The sequence below is a fragment of the Ornithorhynchus anatinus genome, chromosome X2 (assembly GCF_004115215.2).
Source record: "Ornithorhynchus anatinus isolate Pmale09 chromosome X2, mOrnAna1.pri.v4, whole genome shotgun sequence".
Taxonomy (NCBI): domain Eukaryota; kingdom Metazoa; phylum Chordata; class Mammalia; order Monotremata; family Ornithorhynchidae; genus Ornithorhynchus; species Ornithorhynchus anatinus.
The window spans coordinates 16541131-16568070 of NC_041750.1; the positions used below are offsets into that span (position 1 = coordinate 16541131).

The following is a 26940-nucleotide window of genomic DNA, read 5'->3' on the forward strand; positions in this document are numbered from 1 at the left end:
GGCCTTTGATGACGTCGGCGGCGGGGCGCCTGACGTCATCGCCGGCCCGAGGGGCGGGGCGGAGCGGCGCGGAGGGAGCCCAGCGGCGGCCGAGAAGGCGGACGCGAAGTGGCCCACGACCACCGTCGCCGCCGCCCGGACATGGCGCAGAGGCCCGGCCCCGGGGGAAGATGAATAAAGGGTGGCTGGAGCTGGAGAGCGACCCAGGTGGGAACGAGGACCATGCAGTTGGGAACGGCGGGGGCGGGAAGAGGGAAGGGTGCGGAGCGACGGGGGCGGGGGAGATGTCACAGGCGGACAAAGATGGCGGGGGGGGGGGGGGGGCCTCGGCGTCGCTGGAAAGCCCTGGGCGGGGCGGAGGATAATTGGGGCCTTTATTTCCAATTATTATCAATGCCCCCATATCCGGGGACGGGGCGAAGGGCGTTGTCGGATAATGGAGAAATATGCAGCGATGGTGAGGCCGGTGTGCTGAAGCGCTGACTCTTTCTTGGTAAAGAGCGACGAATACGTGGCTCGAGGGCTCTGTGGGAGGAGCGCCTGTGGAGGAGAAAAAAAAAAAACCTGATTTTTTTTTTCCCCTCCTCCCCTTCCCCCCGGATCGGAGACACGGCTCTCCAGCTCGCTCTCGAAACCAACTCAGCCCTCTCCCTCTCTTTCCATACAGGTCTCTTCACCCTCTTGGTGGAGGATTTCGGTAAGAATACGTTTCTTGGTTTGTTGAGGCCCCCGTTTTCTTTAGGCGTGCATCGTCGCACCGATACTGACCCCTCTTTCCCCTTTCGCAGGTGTTAGAGGGGTGCAGGTTGAGGAGATCTATGATCTTCAGAGCAAATGCCAGGGGTGAGTGACTTCCCCGTGTGCTTTAGGGGGAGAAAAAGACTTCAGCCCCTTTAGGTGCTTTCAGAAATGTGGAAAGCCTCCCAGGCCAAACCTTGTAAGCCCCAGGGGTCCGTCAGGTTATATCAGACCTTAGTAAGCCTCACGGCCCGAGTGGAAAGAGGCCGGGCCCGGAGGTTAGAGGACCTGGGTTTGAATCCTGGCACTGCCACTCGCCGGCTCTGTCGAATCACTTCGCTGTGCCTCAGTCTCCTCATCTGTAAAATGGGGATTTGACTAGATCGCGAGCCCCATGTGGAACGGGGACTGTGTGTCCAACCTGATTCACTTGCATCTACCCCGGCATGTAATAAGCACTCGACGAACACCTTAAAGGAGGAGGGGGAAAAAAAATCTATTCTGAAGACACCATCCTAGGTGGCCTTTTTTTTTGCATTTGGGAAAGCTAAAACCGCGCCTTTCTGTTTCCCGTAACATTCCGGCATCCTCTGCCCATGAAAGCATGAACCCCTCTGGGTGTGGACTTGCTTCGCCCCACGCCGTTGTTGAAGAAGGACAGGACGGATGTTGGAATCTGCAAATTTACATAAGTAATATTCATCCCCACAGGTGGTGGGGTGAATAGGGGAGAGAGGGAAGAAAGGTATTTATTGAATCCTCTCTGTCTGCAGACACTACACTAAACACTTGGGAGAGCACAATCCAGTAGTTAGTACTATAGCGTAGTCTAAAGGAACTTCTCTTCAGCAGAGGCCAGAGTGAAGTCAACAGAGATGGTCACTTGGTTTGGGCGTGTCTGGTCAACACTGTTCAGCCGTGGAGATAAACCTGGCTCCTGGCCTAACCGCTGTCTCCCTAATGTCTTAAAGAAGGCTGTGTGTTGAGAACTGTAGAAAAAAAAATTAGACATTTCAGCTAATGGGGAATGGACTGTTGATTTGCATGAAAACACAGCGTCTCGAAATCTTGCACCCTCAAGGAAATACCAACATCGAGGCACTGGGGATCAGGCTTGATTCTTTAACCATTGGTGGACAAAGCACAGCCTTTGAGCGCCACTGCAGAAGCCGTTAGAATGAGCGATGGAGAAGTGTGTTGTGTGCTCATCACTGGGGCTGCACAGAGGCTGCTAGGTTATTTGTAATAACAATAATAATAATGGCATTTGTTAAGCATTTACTATGTACCCCATTGACCATAGGTAGGCACCGTCCTAAGCACTGGAGAAGATGCAAGGTAATCAGGTTGGACACAGTCCATGTCCCACAGTCAATCACAGTCAATGGGGCCCACAGTCAATCCCCATTTTCCAGATGAGGTAACTGAGGCCCCGAGAGAAGTGAAATGACTTGCCCAAGGTCACCCAGCCGACACGTGGCAGAGCCGGGATTAGAACCCACATCCTCTGACTCCCCATCCCGTGCTCTTGCCACTAAACCATGCTCTTTTCCTAAGATCTATAATCCCCAAGATACTAGATTACTACCACCGCCACTGGCCACTGTGGCACAGAAGCTCATTTTCTCCCCAACCCTGATGCAGCAATACAGGTGGGATAGGATAAGTGGTTGGATGAATGGGGTAGCAGTTTGGAGGGAAAGGATAGAGCCGATTTTAACAGTGTCGTGAAGGTTGAACCGACGGGATTTGGTGACAGGTTGAGCATATAGGTTGGATGAGAGAAGTGCCATGGATACAGCCAAAGTCACAGGCTTGTGAGACGGGAAGGATGATGGTAGTGTCTACAGTGACAGGAGAGTAAGGGGGAGGGCAGGGCTTGGGTGGGACGATAAAGGAGTTTTGGGGAATGAAGACAGAGCTTGTCGGGACCCAGAGATGTCAACAGGGCGAGAGTCCTACTTCCCCACCGAGCAACCTGTCACTTCTGTGCTAGTCCAGGGCTGACTGGAACATTGATCTAACCCAGAAGTGGCATTTCTTGAATTCAGGAACCTCCGTAATAAAAGGTCGGAAGGGCTGGGAGGAGTGGATAGGTCTTAAACTGAGACCTCCAGTAAGCTCCGCTAAGGAAGAAACTTTCCTCTTGCCGAAATCACCGGAGCACATCCTTTCACAGCTCTGCCCATGGCCATTAATTCTGCTTGCATAGATCCACTTCCATCCCAACATGAGGGTGACACAAAACAAGATTGGGAGCACTGAGCAGTCAGCCTTATTGGAGGACTCGCTCCCTCTAGACTGGATGCTTGTTGAGAGCAGGGAATATCTCTGCTTCTTGTTCTGTCGTACTCTCCCAAACGCTTAGGTCAGTGCTTTGCACACAGTAAGTGCTCAGTAAATACGACTGACTCACTCACCCGTGAGGGGTCTGTTTCGTCATCCCATTCCCTGCTCTGGTGCTCCCCTGAGACCTTGGAAGCAGCCAACTAAGCGAGAGGGCGTGTTGACTTGGGTTATTTGGACAGGGTCTAAACACAATCCCTGGTTGTGTGTGCTTCCCCCACCACATCAGTTATGTGGTCAGAGGGCTTTTTTTGAAAAACAGGTTGTGGTATCCGGCAGTCCTATGGATGGGCATTGACCGGCGCCGCCGCTGGGGGTGACAGCCCTCCAGCGTCCGCCCGCTGACATGCCTTGCCCGTGCTCTTTTCCTCCCCTCCCCACCTGACCCGCCCCAGCCCCGTGTATGGGTTCATCTTCCTCTTCAAATGGATCGAGGAACGCCGGTCTCGCCGCAAAGTCTCCACCCTGGTGGACGAGACTTCAGTGATCGATGATGACATTGTGAATAACATGTTCTTTGCCCATCAGGTGAGCAGGTCTAGTCGTCGTACAGAGAGGGCCCTCTCTGACGATGAGGGCCCCGACCGGCCATTGGAGAACTTTTGGCCGGCTCTTCCATTTGGGGAGAGGTAGCAGGGTGGGAACTCTATGGAGGAATGGGGGTGGCTTTGAGCAGCAATCCCGTGAGCTCTGGGCATTCACATCTTTGTCCACAAACAGAAACTCTTGGGGCACCAAGAGAGCATGCGGGTCTAACTGACTTGATCAGTCAGCTCTCTGAGATCGGGACAGGCTGGACTAGTGGCTTGGGTTTGTGTGGGCCCTGCTGCTGTTTAGTTTGTGGTAGCCTCTGGGGTAGGTGTGACTGACTGTTCTTGACCCTATAGCTGATCCCCAACTCTTGTGCTACTCATGCCTTGCTGAGCGTCCTGCTAAATTGCAGCAATGTGGACCTGGGGCCAACGCTGAGCCGCATGAAAGACTTCACCAAGGGATTCAGCCCTGAGGTAGGGGAGAGCTCCTGAGCCCCTGAGGCCATTTCCCCCCTTCTCTGGACACCCAGACCATCCTTTGCCAAAGGATGCCAGAGGTGTTTGGCAGAGAGGGCTCCGGCCAGTGGCTTGCCTGCTTGTGGGGAGGAGGAGTGGAGAGCGCGCTTGCCTTTAGAGACTTCTCTCTTCATACTTTTACTCGGGTCTTAAACTCCTTACAAGGGGCCTATCCTAAATCTGCTTTTCTCCAACAATGTGGCTACTGGCACAGGCCACCTTGGAACCCCAAAATAACCTCCTTCTCTGTTTCAGAGCAAAGGATATGCAATTGGAAATGCTCCTGAACTGGCCAAAGCACATAACAGCCATGCAAGGTATGAACAGATGCCAGGACTTTCCCAGATTAGATGCGGGGGTGGGTCCCTAGTGATGTTTTGGGATCCTAAATTAAATGGGGTGGGGAGAGGCCAGTTGGCTGGAACAGGAGGATCTCCATCATCAGTCCTCGGTCCTCCTCAGGCCTGAACCACGTCACCTGCCTGAGAAACAGAATGGAATCAGCGCTGTACGAACCATGGAGGCCTTCCACTTCGTCAGCTATGTCCCCATCAAGGGGCGGCTTTTTGAACTGGATGGACTGAAGGTGTACCCCATTGACCATGGTAGGCATTCTAATAACCCCATCTTTTGCTCCCTGCTGCAATCTCCATGGCTCCTTACTCTTGGCCTGCGCAGGAGGGTGGTGAAAACCCGAGCGCCCCCCCCCCAACCCCCCCCCACACACACATATACATTTCTGGGGTTCCACCTTTTACTTGTTTCTTGGACTTCCTCAGGGCCTTGGGGTGAAGATGAAGAGTGGACAGACAAAGCCAGGAGAGTCATCATGGAACGAATTGGCCTAGCCACAGCAGGGTAAGTAGGAAGAAAAAGATGAGCAGAAGATAGTTGTGGGTGGGAACAATCCCTTACCTCGAAGCACCGTTTCTCTAACGGGGGAATGGCAAACCAATGTAGGGTGGGAAGGAGTTGGGCTCTGTTAACACCCACTGAAACAGGAGGTGACTTTTTTTGTCATAATTCAACACGTGGCTCACCTCGGTAGGTTCGACTCCTAGAGATAAGGCAGCAGAGGTTTGTGTGTGCCTTCTGGTTTGTTCCAGGAGTCCAAGTGACTGGTAGCTGATTTCCGGGAGAATCAGTAGCTTTGCCTTCCCCACCCTGCCGCTTGCCTGCTTGCGGGTAGGGCGGACTTCCCTCTTCTGCAGGCCACCAAGACCGGTAGCATTTAGCTCTGGCTGGGGGTTGAGGAAACAGTCGCTCTTGTCATTTAGGGAGACTTTGTGTCAATGGCAGGACTGCTCGATCTTTGTATCTTGCTTGGCCTTGAACGTCTAGCGGGAGGTCAGGCCCTGGCATTGGGCTTGCCTCAGTCAATCAATGGTGTTGATCGATTAAGTGCTTGCTGTGAGCAAAGCACGGTACTCAGCGCTTGGGGGAGTACAGTACAACAGAGTTCGTGGACCTGTCCCTTGCCCTGAAGGAGCTTATGGTCCAGAGGGGGAGACGGATATTAAATTATGCAGTTGTACCTAAGGACTGTGGGGCTGAGGGTGGGGTAGATAGCAAATGCTTAAAGGGTGCAGATCCAAATGCACAGGTGACACACAAGGGAGAGGTGGTAGGGGAAATAAGCTGTTTTCCTTCCCTTGGGGACACTAAGCTCACCAAGGGAAGGCCTCTTGGAGAAGACGTGATTTTAAGAGAGTTTTGAAGGTAGGGAGGGTCATGTTCTGTCATATAGGAAGGAGGAGGGAGTTCCAGGCCAGAGGAAGACATGGGTTAGGGCTCATTGGTGAGCTAGACGAGATCAAGGTACAGTGAGTAGCTCGGTATTAGAGGAGGGAAGTGCTTGGGCTGGGCTGTAGTAGATCAGTGAGGTGAGGTAGGGAGGGGTGAGCTGATTGAGTGCTTTAAGGACTTTCTGCTTGTTGTGAAGAGCCAGGAGGCTGGGAGGTCAGTAAGGAGGCTGATGGAGTAGTTGAGACAAGATATAAATTCCTCATCCGGAATCCCGCTGAAACCCAGAAGTTCCTACTGAAACTGATTCAGGAACAAGATCTGACCTGCACATGTGGCTGAGAACCCTCCAGGCTAGCTTCTTGGAGCATGTGCTCTTTGGGAACGTCCTCCCTTTGGGTTTAGGAGAGGGGAAGAGTGCTCCGGGTTCATGTGGCTGGGGGATCTTTCCACAGAGAGCCGTATCACGACATCCGCTTTAACTTGATGGCGGTGGTGCCTGACCGCAGGATGAAGTATGAGTCCAAGCTGCATGTCCTGAAGATGAATAGACAGACAGTGCTGGAGGCCCTGCAACAGGTAATGAATCCATCAGTCGGTGGTATTCATTGAGCATCTGTGTGCAAAGCATTGGACTAAGCACTTGGGAAAGGACAATACAATTGAATTGTCAGACAAGATCCCTTGCCTGTAAAGAGCTTACCGTCTACAGGGAGCCCCAGCTCAGGAGGCCTAGCCTGGCCTGTTTAAAGGAGTACAATTTGCTGTCTTCCTTCCCTTAGGGACATTAAGCTCACCAGGGGCAGAGTGTGTGTGTGTGGCACGCGCTTTCCTTTGCCTTCCTCTTGCCACTTGAGCATCTCCCTTTCTTGGAGATCTAGGAATAATGCCCCGTACTGCTCGTTTTTCTCCCAGTAGCACTCCCATTATCCCTCACCCATCTTCCTGGTAGATTTTCCATTGTGGCACAGTATTATGTTCCACTCACATATTTGATGTGTGCACAGAGGTGAAGGAGAAAGTGGACGGAGGGGACCCATCAGCCAGTTATTCGGTCATCCCTAGGGGTGTCGATTTGTGTGGTGATGCCGAAGCCTTTTGAGAAGTTGAATTTCATCTTATGAGGCTTAACTTCATGTCCCAAGTTTTTCCATGGCAAATGGGCAAATGGTCTTGTGGAGAAGAAAAAGCTTCCCCCCCATCTCTCCCTAACATCACCCGAGGCTTTCATCTCCGAGGCATGCATATGTGGCTCCTCCTTCATTTTTCCTTCACTTGCTGTCTTTTCGTCATTTCCGCGCTCATGAGCACCTTCCCCAGAAATTGAGCAAATCAGAGGGGAAAGGAAAACTCAAACTCCAGTTTTGTCATTTGCGAAGGTTTGGTCAAGGAGGTCGGAACGGATGGCTAAAATTAATTCCACGGATTAGGGTGGATTTCATTTCCTTGAGCTTTCTGCCCTTCTGTCATGAATAATTGAGATCCGGCTCAACTGTCTGCCGGGCCCAACTTCCAGGAAGAATCGGCTAAAAAGCGAGCGCCTCCAGCCAGTGATTCATCATCATCCACTCCCTTCTAGGACGGGCATGAGAGGTGGACTGGGGTCATTTTTCGGGCTAATTTTTTGATGACCTAACCCCCGCTCGGGTGCTTTCTTTTTCAAGTTAATCCGTGTAACCCAACCAGAGCTAATTCAGACCCAAAAGTCCCAAGAGGCTCAGGCCCCCGAAGATCCAAAACCAGGCAGCAGCAAGGCCCCGGCAGTGCTTGATGCGAACAGGACTCACCTGGCTTCTGAGGGCTCTCACGCTGGTAAGAGACTGGTGCTGAGCTTTCTTGGACCAAAATCTGGGTACCTGGTGTTTTGGGGCAGGAGATGGATGGCTTACATGGTGGTAGGGATGGGTGCGGCTGATGGCTTCATCCTCCTCCTCCTGAGTATCATTGTGTGCTCCCGAGCACCCAGTACGCTGCTCCCGCTCACGGTCAGTGCTCAATGGAAAGTAGAAGATCTTCTCTGGAGTGAAGGGACAGAGCGTGTCCTGTGGATCTGGAGCCTAGAAAAGCAGGCTCCTCACTCATAATACATTTTCTCTTCCTCACCTCCCAAACCCTTGCCCGTCCAAGATGGGGCCGAAGATACGGCTCGGCCGTGCCAGCAGGCCCCCACCAATAGCCCTCCCAACAAATCCAAACTGGCTGTGAAGCCTCCCGTGAGCGGCCACAATGGAGCTTCGGCCAACCCCAGCCCCATTGTTCAGCGGCTGCCGGCTTTCCTGGATAACCACAACTATGCCAAGTCCCCCATGCAGGTGAGCGAGGCTCCAGGAGACCCACGGGATTGTTCTCGGCCCAGCTTTCTCTCTGGATTTCCAGTGCTCGAAGTGCTGGGTGTTGTGAGGCGTGACCTTCGGTGGCCTCCTTGGGGCCCTAGGGGAGTTGGAGCCGTCTGGATGGGTGATTTAAGTGTCCATTCCATTGGGCAGGTGTTCTCCCACTGCCTCGGGAGGGGATCCTGAGCTTGCCCGGTTGTGGCTTTGCTAGCAGTAGCTGGCATGTCTCTTCCTCAGTATTCCCCTCCCCTCCCCTTCTCCCCTCCACCCCCCCGCCCATCCCACCTCTTCTAACTCACAAGAGCCTTCCATCTGGGCGGGCATGGGGCTCCCGGAAGCTTGGGAAATGGGAGGGACACCGGGGAGCACTGCAGGAGGCGGGAGGAAAAGCCTAGCGGGGAACAGAGATCTGTTGCCCAGTGATTTGCTGCCTGAACAGGTCTGACGTGGTGTTTTCCAGGAAGAAGAGGACCTGGCCGCAGGCGTGGGCCGCAGTCGCGTCCCGGTCCGTCAGCACCAGCAGTACTCTGACGACGAAGATGATTACGAGGACGAGGAGGAAGAGGATGCGCGCAACACCAACTCTGCCCTCAGGTGAGGGGTGGGGCCCTCTCTAGGCAGAGGGTGCCACTGATGGTCAAAGCCAGGGAAACTCCCCTTTTCCCTGGCTCAAAGCGTTTTGTGAATTCATTTAGGAAAGCTTTAAAAATCTCCCCTGCGCCAGAGGGGAGCCGAGCCGTCGACCGCAGAGGCTTTTGGAGAAGCAGAACTGAGCAGTTTGGCCTCTGTGTTGCCCCTCTCGGAGGCCTAACCTGTGGTCGTAAGAAGCTAAGTCGTGCTCCACTGCATTGTTCTCCCCTGCTCTGTCATTTTGCTTGAGTGGTTTCGGCCCAGTCCCGTCTCTAGGGCCTTCCTGTGGACTCGTCCCTTCTGCAGTTACGTTTCCGCAGGCTGTATTGCATCTCCGTGGGTGGGTGTGTACGTGCGCCCGCGAGAGTGGCCTTTAACCCTTCTCTTCTTTCCCTCTCTAAAACTGAGACTCTTTCCCCCACCACCTTTCCTCCTTCCACATTCCCATAGACCTCTTGTGTCCTGGAGGATTTGGCTCTGCCCTGTCTCTCTCCCTCCCTCTCCCCCCTCTCCTTCTTGGGGTTCACCATCCTTTCTATCCTGGGGCAGGTACAAGCGGAAGGGGCAAGTGAAAAAGGAGGCTCTGATGGCGTCCTCAGATGGTCAGCTGTCTGTCCTCCAGCCCAACACCATTAATGTCCTTGCCGAGAAGCTCAAGGAGTCCCAGAAAGACCTCTCCATCCCTCTGTCCATCAAAACCAGCGGTGGAGCGGGGAGCACCACTGTGGCGGGGCCCCCGCACTCCCAGCCCTCACCCACACCCAGCAATGAAAGCACAGACACTGCCTCCGAGATCGGGAGTGCCTTCAACTCCCCTCTGCGGTCCCCCATCCGCTCGGCCAATCCCACCCGCCCATCCAGCCCCGTCACCTCCCACATCTCCAAGGTGCTCTTTGGGGAGGATGACAGCTTGCTGCGTGTGGACTGCATGCGCTATAACCGGGCCGTGCGGGACCTGGGACCTGTCATCAGTACTGGCCTGCTGCACCTTGCTGAGGATGGGGTGCTTTGCCCCCTCATCGTCACAGGTGGGGGCCCAGGTGGTCATCTTAACCAGTTTTCCCCCACAAAGGGGATGGGAAGGGTTACTGGGAGATGGGGGAGGGGGGTTAGCTGCACCGCGTGGCCATAGGAAAAAGCTGTGAGAGAGCCTGGCGTCCAGGACAGAGGCTGCAGGTGCCCCCCCCCTTTACCTTGGGAAAAGGCGGGGCCCCTACCTCTTAACCATGTTTATCTTGTGTGTTCTTCCCGCTGAGTCCAGAAGGGGAAAAAAGCTCCCCGACGTCCAGCAGACAAAGCGAGCTTGCTCAAGTGGTTGCCAAGGTGGAGGAGAAACCGTTACCCGAGGCGAGTGACAGTAAAGGAACGAGCAGGAACGCGGAGCAGCCGGGTGGAGAGAAGTATTCCCCCAAAGTGAGTGCTCGTCTCCCAACTCCCATTCTCTTGAATGGCCCCGGCCCCTCCTGTGTTAACACCTGCTGGGGAGAATAGACCTTTCACCAGTTCCTCTGAGAATCGCGGGTGCGGATGGGGCCGCCGTCAGGAACTTGGTGTCTGGAGGTGGGCAGGTCTGGGTCCTTTCTGGGCTAATTCCCTTAAGGCTCCAAGGGCAACCCCAGCCCGTAGCATCTCTGCCCCTGACATGCGGGTTTGCTTGAACTCCAGGCGACAGGCTCATCCCTCAGGCTCACTTCTAGCTCTCCTATTCTCCCATCTACACCCTCGCCCTTGGAGAACTCAATTCGCTGTTATAGCTTCACCAGCCATCTGTATGCAGATGATCCCCAAATCCCTACATCTTCAGGCCTGCTCATTCTCCTCTGCAGTCTCGCATTTCCTCCTGCCTTCAGGACGTCCCTGCCTGGATGTCCCACCGACACCTCCATATGTCCAAGACAAAACTCTTCATCTTCCCACCTAAATCCTGTCCTCCCCGATTTTCCCATCACGGTAGACAGCACCACTACCTTCCCAGTCTCACGAGCCCATAACCTTGGTGTCCTCCTCGACTCATCTCTCTCATTCAACCTACATATTCAGACTGTCACCAAATCCTGTAGGTTCTACCTTCGCACCATCTCTAAAATCTGTTCCTTTCTATCCAAACTGCTACCACACTGATCCAAGCACTTATATCCCACCTAGCCTACTGCATCAGCCTCCTCACTGACCTCTCTGCCTCCTGTCTCTCCCCTGCCCGGTCCGTGTTTCACTCTGCCATCCCAAGCATTTTTCTAAAAAACAAGCAGTCCGTGTTTCCCCACTCCTCAAGAACCTCCAGTGGTTGCCCATCCACCTCCGTATGAAACAGAGACTCCTTACCACCTGCTTTAAAGCACTCGATCAGCTCTCCCTCTCCTACTGTACCTCGCTGAGCTAATACAACCCAACCTGCACACTCCACTCCTCTAAACCAACATATTCACTTTACCTCAATCTCATCTATCTCACCACCAACCCCTTGCTCACGTCCTCTCTCTCTGGTCTGGAACTCCCCCCCCCCCCCCCGCCTTCATATCCAACAGACCACCACCCTCCCCACCTTCAAAATCCTTCTCAAATTGTATCTCCTCCAAAAGGCTTTCCCTGACTAAGTCCTCCCTTCCCCTATCCACCCCTCCCTTCTCTGTTGCCTACGCACTTGGGTCTGCATTTTGGGCAGCCAGTCAGTATTTATTGAGTGCTTACTGTGTGCAGAGCACTGTGATAAGCGCTTGGGAGAGTACAGTGTAACGGACCCATTCCCTGTCCACAGTGAGCTTACAGTCTAGAGGGGGCACGTTAAACTCCCCTCCATCCCCCAGTACTTCTGTCCATCGGCTGTGTATTCTAGTGTCGGTCTCCCCCTCTAGTCTGTGAACTCCTTGTGGGCCGGGAGTAGGTCTAACCTACTCTACCCAAGTGCCTAGGATAGTGGTCTGCACACAGCGAGCGCTCAATCAGAATCATTGACTGATTGCCCTGGGGCCACAGTTCTTACCCTCACTTTACTTGGTTTTGGCAGGAGCTGTTGGCTTTGCTGAAGTGTGTGGAGGCAGAGATTGCAAACTACGAAGCCTGCCTCAAGGAAGAAGTGGAGAAGAGAAAAAAGTTTAAGGTGCAGGACTTGACTTTTGGAGGGACCAGTTGTTCCCCATCCCCAGGCCTCTCAGGCCTTTACCTCCTTCTCTTGGCAGTTAGCCGGGCAGGAAGTCCTGGGAAAACCTGCCCCTTCCAGAGGCTTGTCCTGTGGTATCACCGCATCTCACTGCACCTCTGCAGGAGGTTGAGAATGTGGATCCCTTGCCCCCAAGGCCCAAACGGACAACACCCTTGGGGCTGGACTCTGGCCTCTGACTCCAGGCCCTGAGGAGGAAAACTTGTCATTGACCATGTCTGTGGAGTTTGCCTAGACGGACTCTTTTTTTGTTTGTGTATGTGTGTATTTGTGTGTGTGTATGTGTTTGGTTTTCGTTGTTTGTTTTTCTTTTCTTTCTCCCTGTAGATTGATGACCAGAGAAGAACCCATAACTACGACGAGTTCATCTGCACCTTTATCTCTATGTTGGCGCAGGAAGGTGAGGAGGGTGTGGTGCAGAGGCCAGCGTGGGTAGGGGTTGGATGGAGAGGCCTGGCTTACACTAGAAACCCGGAGTTTTATGGAATGAGTCTGGCTTCACTGCCTTAATGTTAGCAGAACGGCTACAAGACAGACTCCAGAGTGGCTTCTCTTCCCAGCAGCCTTAGTGGCTTATGTGCTGCTTTGGGCTTCCTTCGGAAGCCAGGTGTGCCTCATTGAAGGCCTCAATTATAGGTTCCCAAGGCAGACAAGAGGAAGATGGAATCTAAAGTGGCAGTTGTGTGGGGAGTCCCCATTGGGAACCTTTCTAGGAACTCCTGAGTTGTGTAGGGATCAGAGGTGAAGGCTCCAAGGCCCCATTGCTCAGGTCCTCTCTGAAATCCCTGGGGCGGGAGACTCGAACCTGAAACCTGGGAGCCGTGCTGTTCTCTGCCCTAGCTGACCTCCTCCCTGCTCAGTGTCTGTCTCCTCTTCCTCCCCCTTCCCCCCCCCCCCGACCCCAACAGGAATGCTGGCCAACCTTGTAGAGCAGAATATCTCTGTGCGTCGGCGGCAGGGTGTCAGCATCGGCCGCCTCCATAAGCAGCGGAAGCCCGACCGCAGGAAACGCTCCCGCCCATATAAAGCCAAGCGCCAGTAAGGAGACCAACTGGCCCTGGGCTGCCCCAGGCCTTTTTTGTTTGTTTGTTTTAACCATGGGGTTTTAACCAAGGAAGCAGGTATTCATGTATCCTAATTGAGGAGTTGGGCTGAGGAACAGTCTGCTCTTCTCAGCTCCTCTTCCCAGTATTATTGAACAGTCCAACCAAGAGGTTTCCACTTGCCCATGGAACTTGGGTATTCCTCACATGTCAGTCACACTACAGCCCATCCTGTTGATTCTGGAAGGAGAGGGTCAGCTCAGCAGAGTAGTCTGAGGTCCCCAAGAACCCTGACTTTTCTAGGAGCAGGCCAGCTAGAGCTCTCGATGGCTAAATCCCTTGAGAGGATGAAGTCGGGGCCCTGTTACAGCAGCAGCAGCAGCCACAGCGGTTGGTATAGTATGAACTCTGAGCCACTCCTCTGGTCCTCCCTGGATCCGGTTGGTCACTTAAAGCCTAACCACAGCTGGCTGGGCACAACAAATTCCGAGGTCACCTGAGCTGCTTATTTGGGGCCAAGGTCCTGAGTCTTTCCCTCTCTCCCTCCCCCACTTCTGTGACAGCAGAATATGTATTTTATATAGCAGAAATGTGTATTTTTCTTGGTTCTGATCAGTCTTGCCACCATTGTATTGAACATAGGAGGCTTTTCAACGAACCATCCCTCTTCTGGGCAGCAGCTGCCTGGCGTTGTCACTATTCAGATTTGGCTTTCCCTCTCCAGCCCCAAGGGGACCTGCTGTTCTCCCTCCCCTGATCTCCTTTCCCCCCACCAATCCCTATCACCTTGATTGCCTGCGACCTCTCCTTTCTGTGAGCTTAATCAATCAATAAATTAACCAATGTTCTGTATTGAGCAACGTGCAAAACGCTTGGGAGGGTACGAGGCGGTAGAGTCGGTAGACGTGATCCCTGCCCTCAAGAAGCAGGAAACCCCACCAGACACAGTCTAGTGGGGGAGATAGACATTAAAATAAATCACACATAGGGGAAATGGCAGAATATAAGGCTAAGGTGCAAGCCGGAATTGTATCATCACACTGTTTTGGCTCTACGGTCCAATTGGATTAAACTGAGACAAGGTTTTTTGGTTTGTTTTGGGGTTCATTTTAAGTTCTTCTGATTTCTGCAAGGTCAGTGGCTTCCTTTGGAACCATGGTTTTCCCATTGGTCCAATGCGAGATAGGGAAACAAGGTATAAACTAGCATGACCAGTCCCAGCTGCTTTCTGCAGTCACTGCAACCAGTGGGTGGGACAGACCACGGAGAGGTCTGATGCAGAACTCCATGGGCTTTAGCAGCAGCCAGTCATGGGGCAGAAACAGGTGACTGGGGGGTTTTCTTAGGCTTCAAGAGACATCACATCAGGAAGCGATCAGTCGGTGGACTTACTGAGCGCCCAGTGTGGGCCGAGCACTGTACTTGGCGTTCAGGAGAGAACAGTACAGTAGGGTTGGTGGACAAGTCCCCTGTCCACAGAGATCTTAGGAACAAATGTGGCAGATGACCCAGTCTCTTTGTGGCAGGGTTTTGGGCATGTGAACTGCTCCCCTCCGGAGGCCAGATGTGCGTGAAGGAGGAGGAGAAGCTAGTTGCTGTGGCTGCTGCTGCTGCTGCTATAGTATTATGTCACAAGGGTTTATTGGACTCCGTCGGCTCCGCAGAGAGGTTATTGCTCTGAAAGGGTTGCAAGATGTCAGGAAGGGCCGTGCATGCCTATGGCAGTATTGTATGGGCTTCCTGCCGCTACCGACTAGCCGAGGGCCACCGCAGGGGTCCTAGCCTGGGAGGCCTGCAGATTGGGCTATGGTCACATGTGGAGGGTCCTTGGACAGCCTGGGTGGGTAAAAGGCCCTTTTCTCCCCTTCCCCGTCCCAGTTCCATGAAGCTGTTATCACTGGTACCTTTAGTTTTGACTGCTGGCGCCTTCTCCGCCGGTATGAACTGCCATTGCTCATGTCAAGCAACTCCTTTCTGCAGTAAAGAGGAAGGAAAGGATTTCTTCAGCTTCCTCGGGGGTGGCTCGAGACTGGGCTGTCCACGTGAAATGAAGTCAGGCCCTGAGATGGGGCTGCAGGGAAAGGATTTTACAAGGGTCTAGCTGGCCAAATCCCAAGAGCCACCTAGAAGACCAGCAAAGGCAACTGCCCGCTTTCCTCGGCTCTGTGGCAGGTACCCAGCTCTCATGCATGCTGGTTTCCAAGCAGTTCTCATGGAGGCTGAGGCCATACAGTGCCTAAAGAAGTCCAGAGATGAAGGCGTTGCTAAAAAAACCTATCTTCCGTTATCAGTTTTGGGTCAAACTGTCCTACCTTTTCCCCTCCTGCTGAAGTGGGTTTGTTCTGCTTCCTTGGTTTCCTCCTTTGTATTCTTTCTGGTCCCCCTGGCAACAATGTTTCTCTTGGCCCTCTGCCTTCTCCCTCTCTCCTTGTAGCCCTCGGTGAAGGCTGAGTGACTCCCTCCCGCTTCTCCCCGCTCTCCGCCCTCCCCCTGCTTATTATGGCTGGGTGAGGGACTGATGGTCCTTCTGGTCCTATATCCCCAAAGAGCTTGCTGAACTGGTGTGGTTTTTTTAAGTACCAGGGCAGGCCAGCTTCTCCAGAGCCACTCACACTTGGAGTTGTGATGGGGAAAAATGCCTCGTAGGTTTAATATGCGTACAGATTTGATGAGGGTGTGGCGTGACACCCATCGTGCTTTGGTGAAGCAAGCTGCCTGATTCCTGGCAAACCCTGTACGTGCCTGACCTGCCAATGAATTAATAAAATTCTTCTGTGATTAAAGCTTCCGTTGTTGACTGGATTCAGTGGGTAGCCTGTTAGAGGGAAGGAAAGAGGGAGAGATGGGGGTGAGGGCGCCAAGGGCTGCACTTCACACTAGAACCTGGTTTAGTCGAGGGACTCCACTCAATTTCTGGGCCCCAGTGGGCAAACTCCATAGAATCCATTTGGCTATGGGGCAACAACAATTTGGAGGAGGGAGTGCAATCTGTTAAAATTAGGAGCGTTTTGTCTTTTTATGTGATCTGACGATCTCCGCTGTCTCTGGCCCACATTACCAGTACTAGTACAGGCTGGGACTGCCCAATGAATGGAAAATGAACTTAAAAGAAAAAATTTGCACGCTCTTCCTTGCTTGATTCTTTCACTGGGCAGCCAGCCAGAAGCAGGTCCACCTAACCACAAGACTTGGCTGCTGTTATTAATAAAAGCAAGCAGACTAGGTTTCTCAGTAATTAGAATTTATTCCCTCTGCTAATCAAATGTAAGCATCTTCCTGACAAAGCCATGGGCCTTCCTCCAAGGGGGGAAAATGGGGTAGGGATAACATAGCAGTCCAGGGGCTAGTAGTCCAGGGCACAGATCAAGGCTACTCCTCGTTTGATCCAGTGCCCCTCGCTTTTGCTGGTGGGGATCTCAATGGCAATGACATAGTTGGTGGAATGGCCCGTCGTCGACAGCGTTCCTGAAACGGATACAGGGAGTCACAGAGGGTAGAAGAAACTTTCCTTTTGCTTCTCTTCTGGAACCATCGATTCCAGAAGCAGGTCCCTTTATGGACTCTGGGCCTTTTGGGCCTCTGCTCTTTTTCTGGAGACTGGTGCTCTCCATGCTCTGACATGCATTCCCCCGGCCCCCAAACACATACACCTGGCCTCTTTTGCCCAACCATCCCTCCAAGACCAGTTAGGTTAATCAACACCTATCCATAGATCTGTTTCTCTACTACTGCCCAACTAACCTTATCATTGAAGTCCCATGCCTATTTCCCTGACTAAAATGGGGCTAACTTGAAGCCATTTTCCCCCTCCCCTATTTGTCCAGCTTACTTAGACTGCACTTAACCTTGGCTGCCAGGCTAATTGACTACAGGGTGTGTCAGCATAACTCCTACCAATTCCAGGACCACTTTTGCTTTGGCTTTTCTGAGGGCCTGGGCTTAAGTGGGAGCTGGTGAAACACACTAGAGCTGACGCCTTGGGAAATGAGGGCGCTCCTTCAGCCCCTGACCAAGTCCCCCAGGACCCTTGCTTACTATTGTGGTTCTCTGCAGAAGTCCTCCACCCAAAGGGGAGCCATGAATTCTTGAGGGCTTTGATGTGCCTTGTGTCTCCCACCCTACTCTGACCCTGGGACAGTGTAGCCTAAGGAGACTCCAAGGTCCTGATCTCTGCTTCCCAGGAGCTCTTTTGAAGAGGTGAGGGAAATGCCTCTTTCAGTTTCACTTCCTCCAGCAAGGTCTCGGGGAAAAGTAGCAGGAAAGGGGGGTGAGAGGTGGAAGTTGGGGTTTCCCACTACTCAGCTGACTCCTTTCCAGCTAAAGATAGTGACCCCATCCTTTTCCGCAGGGACGGGAGGTGGTGTAAGGGCTACGTACCAGCTCTTGTCAGGGTCTTATAGATGGGGCACAGGTAGAAGCCATGGGTTGGACTTTTGCGATTGGACATAGGGAGGAGCCAGATGACAGCCATCTCCGTGTACAGCTCCTTGGGTCGAGACTCTGCCAGTTCAAGAGCTTGGGAGTCCCAGCGTGCCCCCTCCAGGAACAAGCCACAGATGTAGCAGCCCTCATTGGGCCGCACCTTCAGTTCACTCGCTGTCTCTCTCATCACCTGGTGGAGAAGAAACACAGGAGAGGGGATGTTGAGGAATACTTCCCCCCACCTGGCAGCCGTCCTTCTCGAGGCTGTATTTCCTAAGAGATTCAAGTTGCGTTGGTCCCCAGCTTTCTACACCACGCCTGGAAAGCAGAGGACCCGGGTTCTGATTCTGGCTCCGCCAAATTGCCATACAGCAGTGTGATCTTGGGCAAGTCACTTAACTTCTCTGTGCCTCAGGTCCCTCATCTGCAAAATGGAGATTCGATACCTGTTCTCCTCCCTACTTAGACTGTGAGTCCCATGGGGGACCTGATAGCCTTCTATTCATTCAGTCAGTCAGTCATATTTATTGAGCACTTACTTTGTGCAGAGCACTGTACTAAGTGTTTGGAAAGTACAATTCGGCCTCAAATAGGGACAATCCCTACCCAACGGGCTCACAGTCTAGAAGGGGAGAGACAAACAACAAAACAAAACAAGTGGATAGGCATCAAAGCACAAATATAAATAAATAGAATTATAGATGTATACACATAAAATGAATAGAATAATAAGTATGTACAAATGTACACAAGTGCTTTGGGGTGGGGAGGGAGTTGAGCAGAGGAAGGGAGTAGGGGTGATGGGGAGGGGAGGAGGAGCAGAGGAAAAGGGGGCTTAGTCTGGGAAGACCTCCTGGAGGAGATGAGCTTTCAGTAGGGCTTTGAAGGGGGGAAGTGTGCTAATTTGGCAGATGTGAGGAGGGAGGGCATTCCAGGCCACAGGTAGGACGTGGGCCAGGGGTCAATAGAGAGACAGGTAAGAACGAGGCACAGTGAGGAGGTTAGAGGCAGAGGAGCGGAGCGTGTGGGCTGGGCTGGAGAAGGAGAGAAGGGAAGTGAGGTAGAAGGGGGCAAGGTGATGGAAAGCTCTGAAGCCAAGTTACCTCATCTGTAAAATGGGGATTAAGACCGTGAGCCCCACGTGGGTCAACCTGATTGCCTTGTATCTACCCCAGTGCTTAAAACAGTGCTTGGCACATAGTAAGCCCTTAAAAATGCCATAATTATTCTTATTACCCCAGCATTTAGTTCAGTGCTCAACACAGTGCTTAAATACCACAATTATTATTATGCACACACTGACCTGAAAGCTAAAGGAGATGGTGTCTATAGAAATGAGGAACTTCCTGGCAAAGTTCTGCAGGGTGCCCGTCAGGAAGGCCTGAGGGAAGAAGAAACCACTTATCCAGAAGACTGAGGGGATTCCATCCATGATCCAGGTCTCCAGAAAGTGAATCCGCTGCAACAAATCGATGACCCAGGAGGATAGGGGCTTCAGCGACGGATAGGCCTTCGAGTTCCAGAGCTCGGGTACAGTATTGTTGTAGAGGCTGGTGGCCATCAGTTCCAGCTGCAAAGACATCACCACCAGTCCTTTCAATGCTTTCAGCAGGTCCTTCAGGGTCTGCATCATCACCTCCAACAGCCGGTTGAACCTACAACGATCAGAAAGTGTGTCACCCCAATCAAGCCTTAATGGTGTCTGACCACTGGATTGGGCCAGAATTTGGGGTGTCTCCCAACTCTTCTATTGTATTTGTACTCTCCCAAGTACTTAGTGTTTTACGCATAATACGTGCTCAATAAATACCACTGACGATGATGCTACCAAAAACAAATAAGCCTCTCCGGGAAACCTTGCACTCATGGAGGTTCCCATTAAGAAGGATGGACGGGCCCCGGTCCCAAGACTCTGAGACTGAAAAGCCACCCCAAGGAATTATCGGGTTTGTGGCTGGAGCTTAGGTGGGAGAGGGTTTCTAGTCAATTCCAGGTGCTGATACAGAGCATTTAGTGCCCTCCTTCATTCTTCTAGTCAAGGCTGATGTTGTTGAGCCAAGAGTAAGCAGCGGGTCGAGTGCCTCATGATCTCATACCTGATGACCTCCTGCACCAGTACAGTATTCATGGATTCCTCATACAGCACCGGGTACCTCTTCATGACCATACGCAGGTTGATCGGGGGTGGAATCTTCTGCAGGATGCCCTCTGCCACCTCCCCAGCAATCTAGGGGGCAGAACAAGTCAGGTGAATTGAGCTCCGTACAATCTGCCTCCGCATCCTCGAGCCAAAGAAGCAGAAGGGCCAGGCAAGGTCTGTTGACTCTTCATCCACTTCTCACGCTCATAAAGAGTGGAACGTCAGACGATCGACACCACCCGAAGCTCACAGGCTACGGAAGTCAGAGCCCCGCTGCAAGCCATGGGCCGGCTCATCTCTCATCAAACCTTAATCAAGCCACTGCCGAGTGGCCACCTCAAACACCGATTATTCTGGGGTTCACCTTTGCAGAATCTGCAGCCTCCCCAGAAGTTCATGCCGGGCCAGGTAGCTCCCAACATGTTTGGGAACCCCCATGGGACTGGAGTGGTTCTGGAACTTCTGGGGCATCTAGTGGGCTTGAAGGATCACCTCCACCCTGCCCCTCCCACCTATCCTGAGGGTGGGAGGGTGTCCTTGAGCAGCCCTGTCCCACTGGATCCTGAATCCAAATAGGTGACCCCTGGTTGACCTAGCGACCTCCCCTTTGTTCAGAAGATTCATTCATTCATTCAATAGTATTTATTGAGTGCTTACTATGTGCAGAGGACTGTACTAAGCGTTTGGAATGGACAATTTGTCAACCTTGCCACAATTCAATAGGCTGCCAACCCGTGAAAGGAAAAGCAAAACCCCCAAAAATCAGTGCAGAGGGGATCTAGACAACTCCATTGACACAACAGCAGCTTCCCGCTTCATATTATTTTTGACAGTTCTCTGCCTCATATCTGCATCTGGAACCTGCTCCATCTTGCTTAGTCATCATTTGGATGAAACGAGGGCAATCACCAGGCCAGAATCAATTGTATTCGCTGAGAGCTCACTGTGTGCCGAGCACTGTACTAAGCGCTTGTGAGAGCAAACATAACCATAAAAAAGACACATTCTCTGCCTTGGCCTTCCCTCTTTCCCTCTTGCCCCAAGAGCAGAGTGCCCAGCAGACCTACCTCCTCGTGGTTGCGGCCTCCGTTGGAAGCAGACTTGGGCTGCAGCTGGATGATAGAATTGAGCAGAGCAAAGGTTTCATTCTGGGCGAAGGTGATGTTGGCGTTGTCATGGAGCCCAAAAATCTCAGGCATATCATTGAGAGGCAGGCTCTTGATGTACTGAATATAACCCTGTGGGATTGGCAGGAGAATGAGTGCTCTATTGAATTTGACTGGGTATGTCCCTCTCCCTGCCATTCTACATCTGCTTTAGAATCCTGAGCTGCAAAATCAACCAATAGTTCGATCGATTGGTTATTCACTAGGCACTTACTCTGCACACATAACTGATCTAAGCATTTGGGAGAGTACAGTAGACACGATCCCTGCCCTCGAGGAGTTCACAATCCAGAGGAATTGATTACTAAAATGACCCAGAATTGTGCACTCAATTAGAGATAATATAGCTACTTTCATATATTTCTAGGTTATCGCCCACATCCCTGGCCTCTCCCTCTTCACACCCGCCAACTCTCCCCCACCCCCTACCCTCTTTATACTTTCCTTCTCTCCCTGGCATCTAAAGATGTTTTCTCATTGTCCCATTGTTCCCATGCACCCTGGAAAATTGGGCTATCAAGGATGCCAGCATCCCCTTTTTCTCTGTTCTGTGGGTGGTGGTCGCAGGAAGGCGTGGGGAAGATAAGACTGTTAACAGCCCTAGCCAGTAGGTGAGGATGGTGTGAGCTCTCTCAGTAGAAACACACACCGCCCACACACATGACACCCTTCTGAACCTGTACTACCTCATCTCTGGAATCACAACTTGCTGTTCACAATTCATCTTGGTTAGAATCAATACCGATACTAATCTCCCTTTCATTGGAAGCAGAATCACCATAGTTGTTAAGGAACCACAGAATATCCACTCAGATTCTAATGATTGGGGTTTTTTTTTTTCATTGCCAATGGTTCACCTTTCGCAGCTCTCTAAAATGACTATGGGGAGAGATCCAATTCTTCCCATCTCGTAGCTTAACCTCATTGAATCCCAGAGAAGGAATGGAAGACAGAATTCATTCTCACCCTTAGGGTTGTACCTAATCAATCAATCAATCAATCAATGGTAATAATAATAATAATAATGGCATTTGTTAAGCGCTTACTATGTGCAAAGCACTGTTCTAAGTGCTAAAAAGGATACAAGGTGATCAGGTTGTCCCACATGGGGCTCACAGTCTTAATCCCCATTTTACAGATGAGGGAACTGAGGCCCAGAGAAGTGAAGTGACTTTCCCAAAGTCACACAGCTGACAAGCGGCTGAGCTGGGATTTGAACCCATGACCTCTGACTCCCAAGCCTAGGTTCTTTCCACTGAGCCACGCTGCTTCTCCTAATGGTACTTATTCAGAACTTACTGTGTGCAGAGCACTGTACTAAGCACTTGGGAAAGTACAATATAGTAGAGTTGGGAGACACATTCCTTGCCCACAATAAGTTTACAGGCTGGAGATCTTGTGATATAGCTGCTTTAATGTATTTCTAGGTTACCACTCTTAGTGGAGATTCAGAATCCCCATCACTCACCTATTTGAAGGTAAACACTAAGTACTGATTCTTTTCTCTTTTCTTCCTTTTTTAGCTTTTATTCAGGGCTGAAAGTCAGGAGACCTGAGTTTCTAGCCCCAACTCTACCACTTGCCTGGGCCTCAGTTTCTTCATATGTAAAATGGGGAGTTAGATACCTGTTCTCCCTGCCCTTTAGCCTGTGGGACAGAGACTGTGCCAGGTTTGGTGTATTGTATCTACCTCAGCATGGTGCTTGGCACATACTAAGCAGTTAACACAGACCACAGGTATTATCATTATTATTAGTAATAATAATTATGGGTTTTTTTGGTCCCTTTCATAGTATTCCTGCCCTGCTAAAGCTAGGGATCCCCCAACTGAGCAATCCTCTGCTCAGAATCTGACCAAAGCAGAGAGATGGTGGAGAAGGGCCCTACAAATTCTCCATACTACAATCCTGAGTCCCACAGAACTGACGGGGGCGGGGGGCTGTTCCAGATTTCTACTGCGTCGACCTACCACTTCACCAACAGAGCCAGATGGAGAACCTTATATTGAGAAGAACTAAGACCAAACTCCTAGATGGCTCCCTGGGCTAAATCCTGACACCAACTGTGGAGCAACTGAGAGATTTTCCTATGGGCAGTGACTACCTGGGCTTGGAGAGGAGGACCAGATAAGGAGACTTTGGAGAAGCCCAATCCCAGAGGGGTAAATTCACAATGGGCCTTAAAAAAGGCAAGCACAGGCATAAGTTTGCCCAAAGGTCATGAACAGTGGCTGAGAGCATCGGAGTTGCACGTTGGGTGGAAAAGGGCCTCTACCCATAGATAATCAGGGCACCACGTACTGACTGAGCCTTCGAAGGGCTCGGAAACTCGCGGGTACGTTCTGCCTGTCCCCAAGTGGGGCTGGTTCTTACTTTGTAATCGCAGGTGGTTTGGATTTGGTGGTAGATCCCCGACTCAGAGAAGTTGTGCCCTTTTATCAATGCTTCCGGGTTGTAGAAATCCTCCAGGATGGTCATAATACAGCGCCGATCCCAGTCATCTGTTACGCGGCCCCCGTAGTTGATCTCCCCAGCTGTATACTTGAGGACCTACCAAGGCAAGGATCAGACACCCGATTAACCAAGAGCCTTCCCGGCTCTCCGCCACCCGATTAACCAAGAGCCTTCCCGGCTCTCCGCCCAGTTTTGCTGCCGTCACTCACCCTAGCTGGGTACTTGAAAACCTGCCGGGGCAAGGGTTTAAGCAGGGGTTGCTGAGCCCTGGCACGGGATCTCTAGGCACAGCTGGGACCCATGAAGCTGTTGGGTGACCAGCTCTGGGGATACAACATTGCACCTCGACAAATGCTGAGCCTTGATCGTGGGAATAATAATAATGATGGCCTTTGTCAGTAGTAGGAAGCAACGAGGTCCAGAGTCCCTAGGACAGGGACTATTCCAGCCCCCATCTCAGGAGTTGGGCAGGGGGAAAGCACGAGTTCTTTCCCCGATCTCACTACTCTCTGGCTTTCCCTGGCAACGGGGCTAGGGGAGAAGGGGTGGGGAGCTGGGACTCAATTGGCTCCCAACCAATCCAGACTTCAGGAGCCTGTGCTGTTATGTAACCAAGAAACCATTTCCTGGCTCGATCATCTCCGCCTCCTGAGCTAATGCTCTCATGAGGAAGGGGCAAGCCCTGGGTTATGACTTCCAGCCCAGCTCTGGCCCTGTTCCCTCCAAAGGAGATTCACCTTGAAAGGGATGACTGAATACTCATTGAGGAACATCTTGAGTTGGCTGATGCAAATGCGCAAGTCTCCATCGGTGAACTCGTATGGGATGTTGAACCCTAGTGGCCCAAACTTCCTTCTCTCCAGCACATTCCCATGGAATAGACACAGTGACAGCAGCAACGCCTTAAACTCGGGCCCCTGGTGGACAGAGAGAAGGAGGGAATGGATTGGTTTGGGGAGGTCAGGCAGAGAGACGCACTCCCTGAACATTAGTCCATCCATCGGTCAGTCGTTACCGAACGCTTACCGTGTGCAGAGCACTGAGCTAAGCGCTTGGGAGAATACAATATTACAGACGCATCCCCGGCCCACAGCCATCTCGCAGTCCGTAGATGGGGTCTGTTGGGGCCTGAACCCGTGTGGGGTGCAGTGGACTGAGAACTTTGGCGGTCCACTGACCACATCGCTAACTAACACTAACTAGGGTGGGGATGGAGCCAGAGGCAGAAAGGTTTCTGCTAGCTCTCTCCAGGTTGTGGTCACCCAGTCCAAGGGCAGCCTGGTCTCTGTCTCAGCACTGCTCAAATACAGAGTTCTCAGCAGTCTGAAGTGGCCTGGCTAGTCGGCTCAGCGGGAGGAAGGTCAGCAGCCTCTTAGGGTAGGACAAGTCTGAGGTGGGAAAGTGAGGAGGAGGTGGTGAGGAGGAGGTGGCCCTCACCTTCCCACAGGAGTTCAAGAAATGATCGCTGAGGTTGCCATAGGACTTCAGGAGGTTGGCTTTGAACCCTTTTGGGGGCTCAATGGTCATCTTGGAGCCATTCTGGAGGATGGTCACAGGGAACTTGTTACTGGGTAAACTGGTGAGCCAGAGGCGAAAATCTCGATGAACCTGGACCATGAGAGAGAAGAGTGCTCTATGGCTTTGGAAACAAGGGACACCGAGGACTAGAGACCAGCCCCGGCTGAGACCTCTAGATCCCCGCCCATGAAGAGAGGACCTGTCGACACCCAGGATACTCCCTAGCTAAACTCTGCCTCCCAGAGAGACTCCTGACCATGGCCTCCCTGCTAGGGGCAATTTCCGGGAGGTCCTCTCCCAGCGGCATCTCCAGAGTTCTAGGATCCCTTCCGGTCCCCAAAGGGCCAAGTTCTCTGAAGTGGGGTGGTGGGTCTTGGATTCTTGGCAGCTATAGAGGCACGGGGCAGGCCTGAAACTGAAGCCGCAGCCTGGGAAGTAGGCTTGAGAGGTCCCCGAGAGTCTTCAGTCTCATACCTTGTCTGTGCTGATGGCCTCGATGAGCCTCTCCAACGATGGCATCCAGCTGGGGGCCAGGTGGCAGTTTTGGAAGAAGACCCACTTCCCTCGCTCAATTGAATTCTCCATCATAGCTTCTGCTAAAGGACCCTGTGGGGAGGCAGCACCAAGTTGTCCAGGCATGGAGTAGCTAACTCTTCTTTACAGCTGGCCCATCCACCTCTCTGGCAGTTTCACCTAATATCTGACCCTGAGGCAACACTGCTGCAGAGGTGGGACAAGAGCAGATCCTCCTCCTTCTCTTCCCTCCCCTTACCCCCTCCCTCCTCCCTCTCCCTCCTTACATCCTCTTCCTGCTTCCCTCCTTTTCTGTCCCCAGGAAGTCCTCTGGACTAGTGCTGGGGCAGGGTAGCAATCCATTGGGCAGGTAGGGAAATTGATCAGTCAACAAGCAGTGGAATTTACTGAGCGCTTACCGTGTGCAGAGCAGTGTTCTAAGCGTTTAGGAGAGTACAATACAACAGAGTTGGTAGACACATTCCCTATACTCAGGCAGCTTACAGTCTAGAGTGGGACACAGACATTAAAATAAACAATAGAAACCGTCTACCTGTCCCTGGCCCAGAGAAATGGCAGTGAACTTCTTGGAGAACTTCATCTCATCAGCAAATTTGTAGAGGTCGGCGGCGGGATCCGTTCCAGGGGACAGCACAAATATCAGTGGGGTGGTTGTGCTGGACTCTTTGAATACTGTCATAAGGTCGGCTGTCTGAAAGGCAGAACAGTGACCGCTTCACTGGCAGCACTGAAGTAAGCTGGGAAGTAGAAACAATCTGGGTCTGGGATTTTCAAGAGCAACACACTCCACATCATAAGCTCATCTTCACACTGTGGAGCTCCCTCAGGGGTCAGGAAAGCTAACTCAGGCCCTGACCCACAATTACTGTGTGTAGAGGGAGGGAGTTGATTTCTGAATGAGGGTGGGAGTAGGATATTTCGACTAAGTGTCCCCCACTCTCCACTGCCCGCCTCCCCCCAACCCCCCCCACCCCCCGGGGTGTGATACATTGTACTGAATGTCCTCTCCAATGTCCATTCTGCCTCTCTCAAGCAGAATGCTGCTCCTTACATGTGGCTCAATGAAACGTGGCTCTAGATTATTGGCTATGAAGTCCTGCATGGCATTGGTGACCTTGTCCCCACGCAGGCAGCGCAGCACCAGCAGCTTCTGGAATTGATCCAGACGATTGTTCCACCTTCCTGGCAGGGGTTTACTGAAAAAGGGCAAGAACCAACTGGCTAAGATGTTGAATCTGGGTGTGGCCGCACAACGCCTCGACTCACAGCCATAGACCGTCCACGCGAAATCTCAGGTTGTGCTGTTCCACTGTTCTTCCCCCTTGCCTGATGCCAAGACCCCACGTGTGTTGGAAAGTAAGACCGCCAGTGGGAAGGTATTATTTTCAAGGCCTTGCTTTCCCCCCCGACAAATCTCATCAGATACAGACACTGGGATTGGTCATTCAGAGGTTTGCGGGACAGACTGATGACCAGGAAGCCTTTTATTTCTTAAAAATCAATGGGGACTGCTCATGAGAGAGAGCTAAAGAATCAGAGCGACAGGAGGATGAATGGGGAATCAAGTCACTGAATTTTCCTTTCCCAAACGCTCCTGCCCCACCTCAGTTGCAGGCATGATGCCCTCTGGGATCCCATTTGTGACCCTTGTACCACTGGCTGAAAACC

General features: G+C 52.2%; 2 protein-coding genes across 4 annotated transcripts in view; one reads left to right on the forward strand and one right to left on the reverse strand.

The window, feature by feature from the left end:
• Positions 1–55: 55 nt before the first annotated feature.
• BAP1 (BRCA1 associated protein 1) lies at positions 56–15822 on the forward strand. 2 transcript variants are annotated; one of them, XM_029053465.2, is made up of 17 exons: positions 56–207; positions 668–697; positions 789–843; positions 3480–3612; positions 3972–4091; positions 4389–4450; positions 4596–4738; positions 4913–4991; positions 6332–6455; positions 7541–7688; positions 8004–8188; positions 8670–8803; positions 9389–9867; positions 10101–10252; positions 11844–11936; positions 12324–12396; positions 12905–15822. In XM_029053465.2, the coding sequence occupies exons 1-17, from the start codon at positions 171–173 to the stop codon at positions 13036–13038; spliced, it is 2181 nt and encodes a 726-aa protein (XP_028909298.1). In that variant the 5' UTR covers positions 56–170; the 3' UTR covers positions 13039–15822. The 2 variants fall into 2 exon arrangements, with proteins under 2 accessions (XP_028909298.1, XP_028909299.1); XM_029053466.1 differs by lacking the exon at positions 3480–3612 and having other exon boundaries at positions 57–207.
• A 441-nt stretch (positions 15823–16263) lies between these two features.
• Positions 16264–26940, reverse strand: part of DNAH1 (dynein axonemal heavy chain 1) — a 168267-nt gene continuing 157590 nt past the window's right edge. Inside the window, exons 66-76 of one of the 2 annotated variants that reach the window (XM_029052729.2) lie at positions 26324–26468; positions 25805–25963; positions 25213–25344; positions 24658–24828; positions 23958–24137; positions 23140–23316; positions 20669–20839; positions 19558–19688; positions 18765–19116; positions 17417–17651; positions 16264–16504 (exon numbers count right to left, since the gene is read on the reverse strand). In XM_029052729.2, the coding sequence (XP_028908562.1) occupies positions 16383–16504; positions 17417–17651; positions 18765–19116; positions 19558–19688; positions 20669–20839; positions 23140–23316; positions 23958–24137; positions 24658–24828; positions 25213–25344; positions 25805–25963; positions 26324–26468 (1975 nt within the window). In that variant the 3' untranslated portion in view covers positions 16264–16382. The remainder of the gene's footprint in view (positions 16505–17416; positions 17652–18764; positions 19117–19557; positions 19689–20668; positions 20840–23139; positions 23317–23957; positions 24138–24657; positions 24829–25212; positions 25345–25804; positions 25964–26323; positions 26469–26940) is intronic. The other variant, XM_029052730.2, reaches the window with a different exon arrangement.

Excerpts from the sequence above, each read along its gene's own strand:
- BAP1 (XM_029053465.2), top strand. The coding sequence starts at position 171 with ATGAATAAAGGGTGGCTGGAGCTGGAGAGCGACCCAG. Across the intron at positions 9,868-10,100 it reads TTGCCCCCTCATCGTCACAG|AAGGGGAAAAAAGCTCCCCG; the intron begins GTGGGGGCCCAG and ends CGCTGAGTCCAG. Across the intron at positions 11,937-12,323 it reads AGAAGAGAAAAAAGTTTAAG|ATTGATGACCAGAGAAGAAC; the intron begins GTGCAGGACTTG and ends TTCTCCCTGTAG.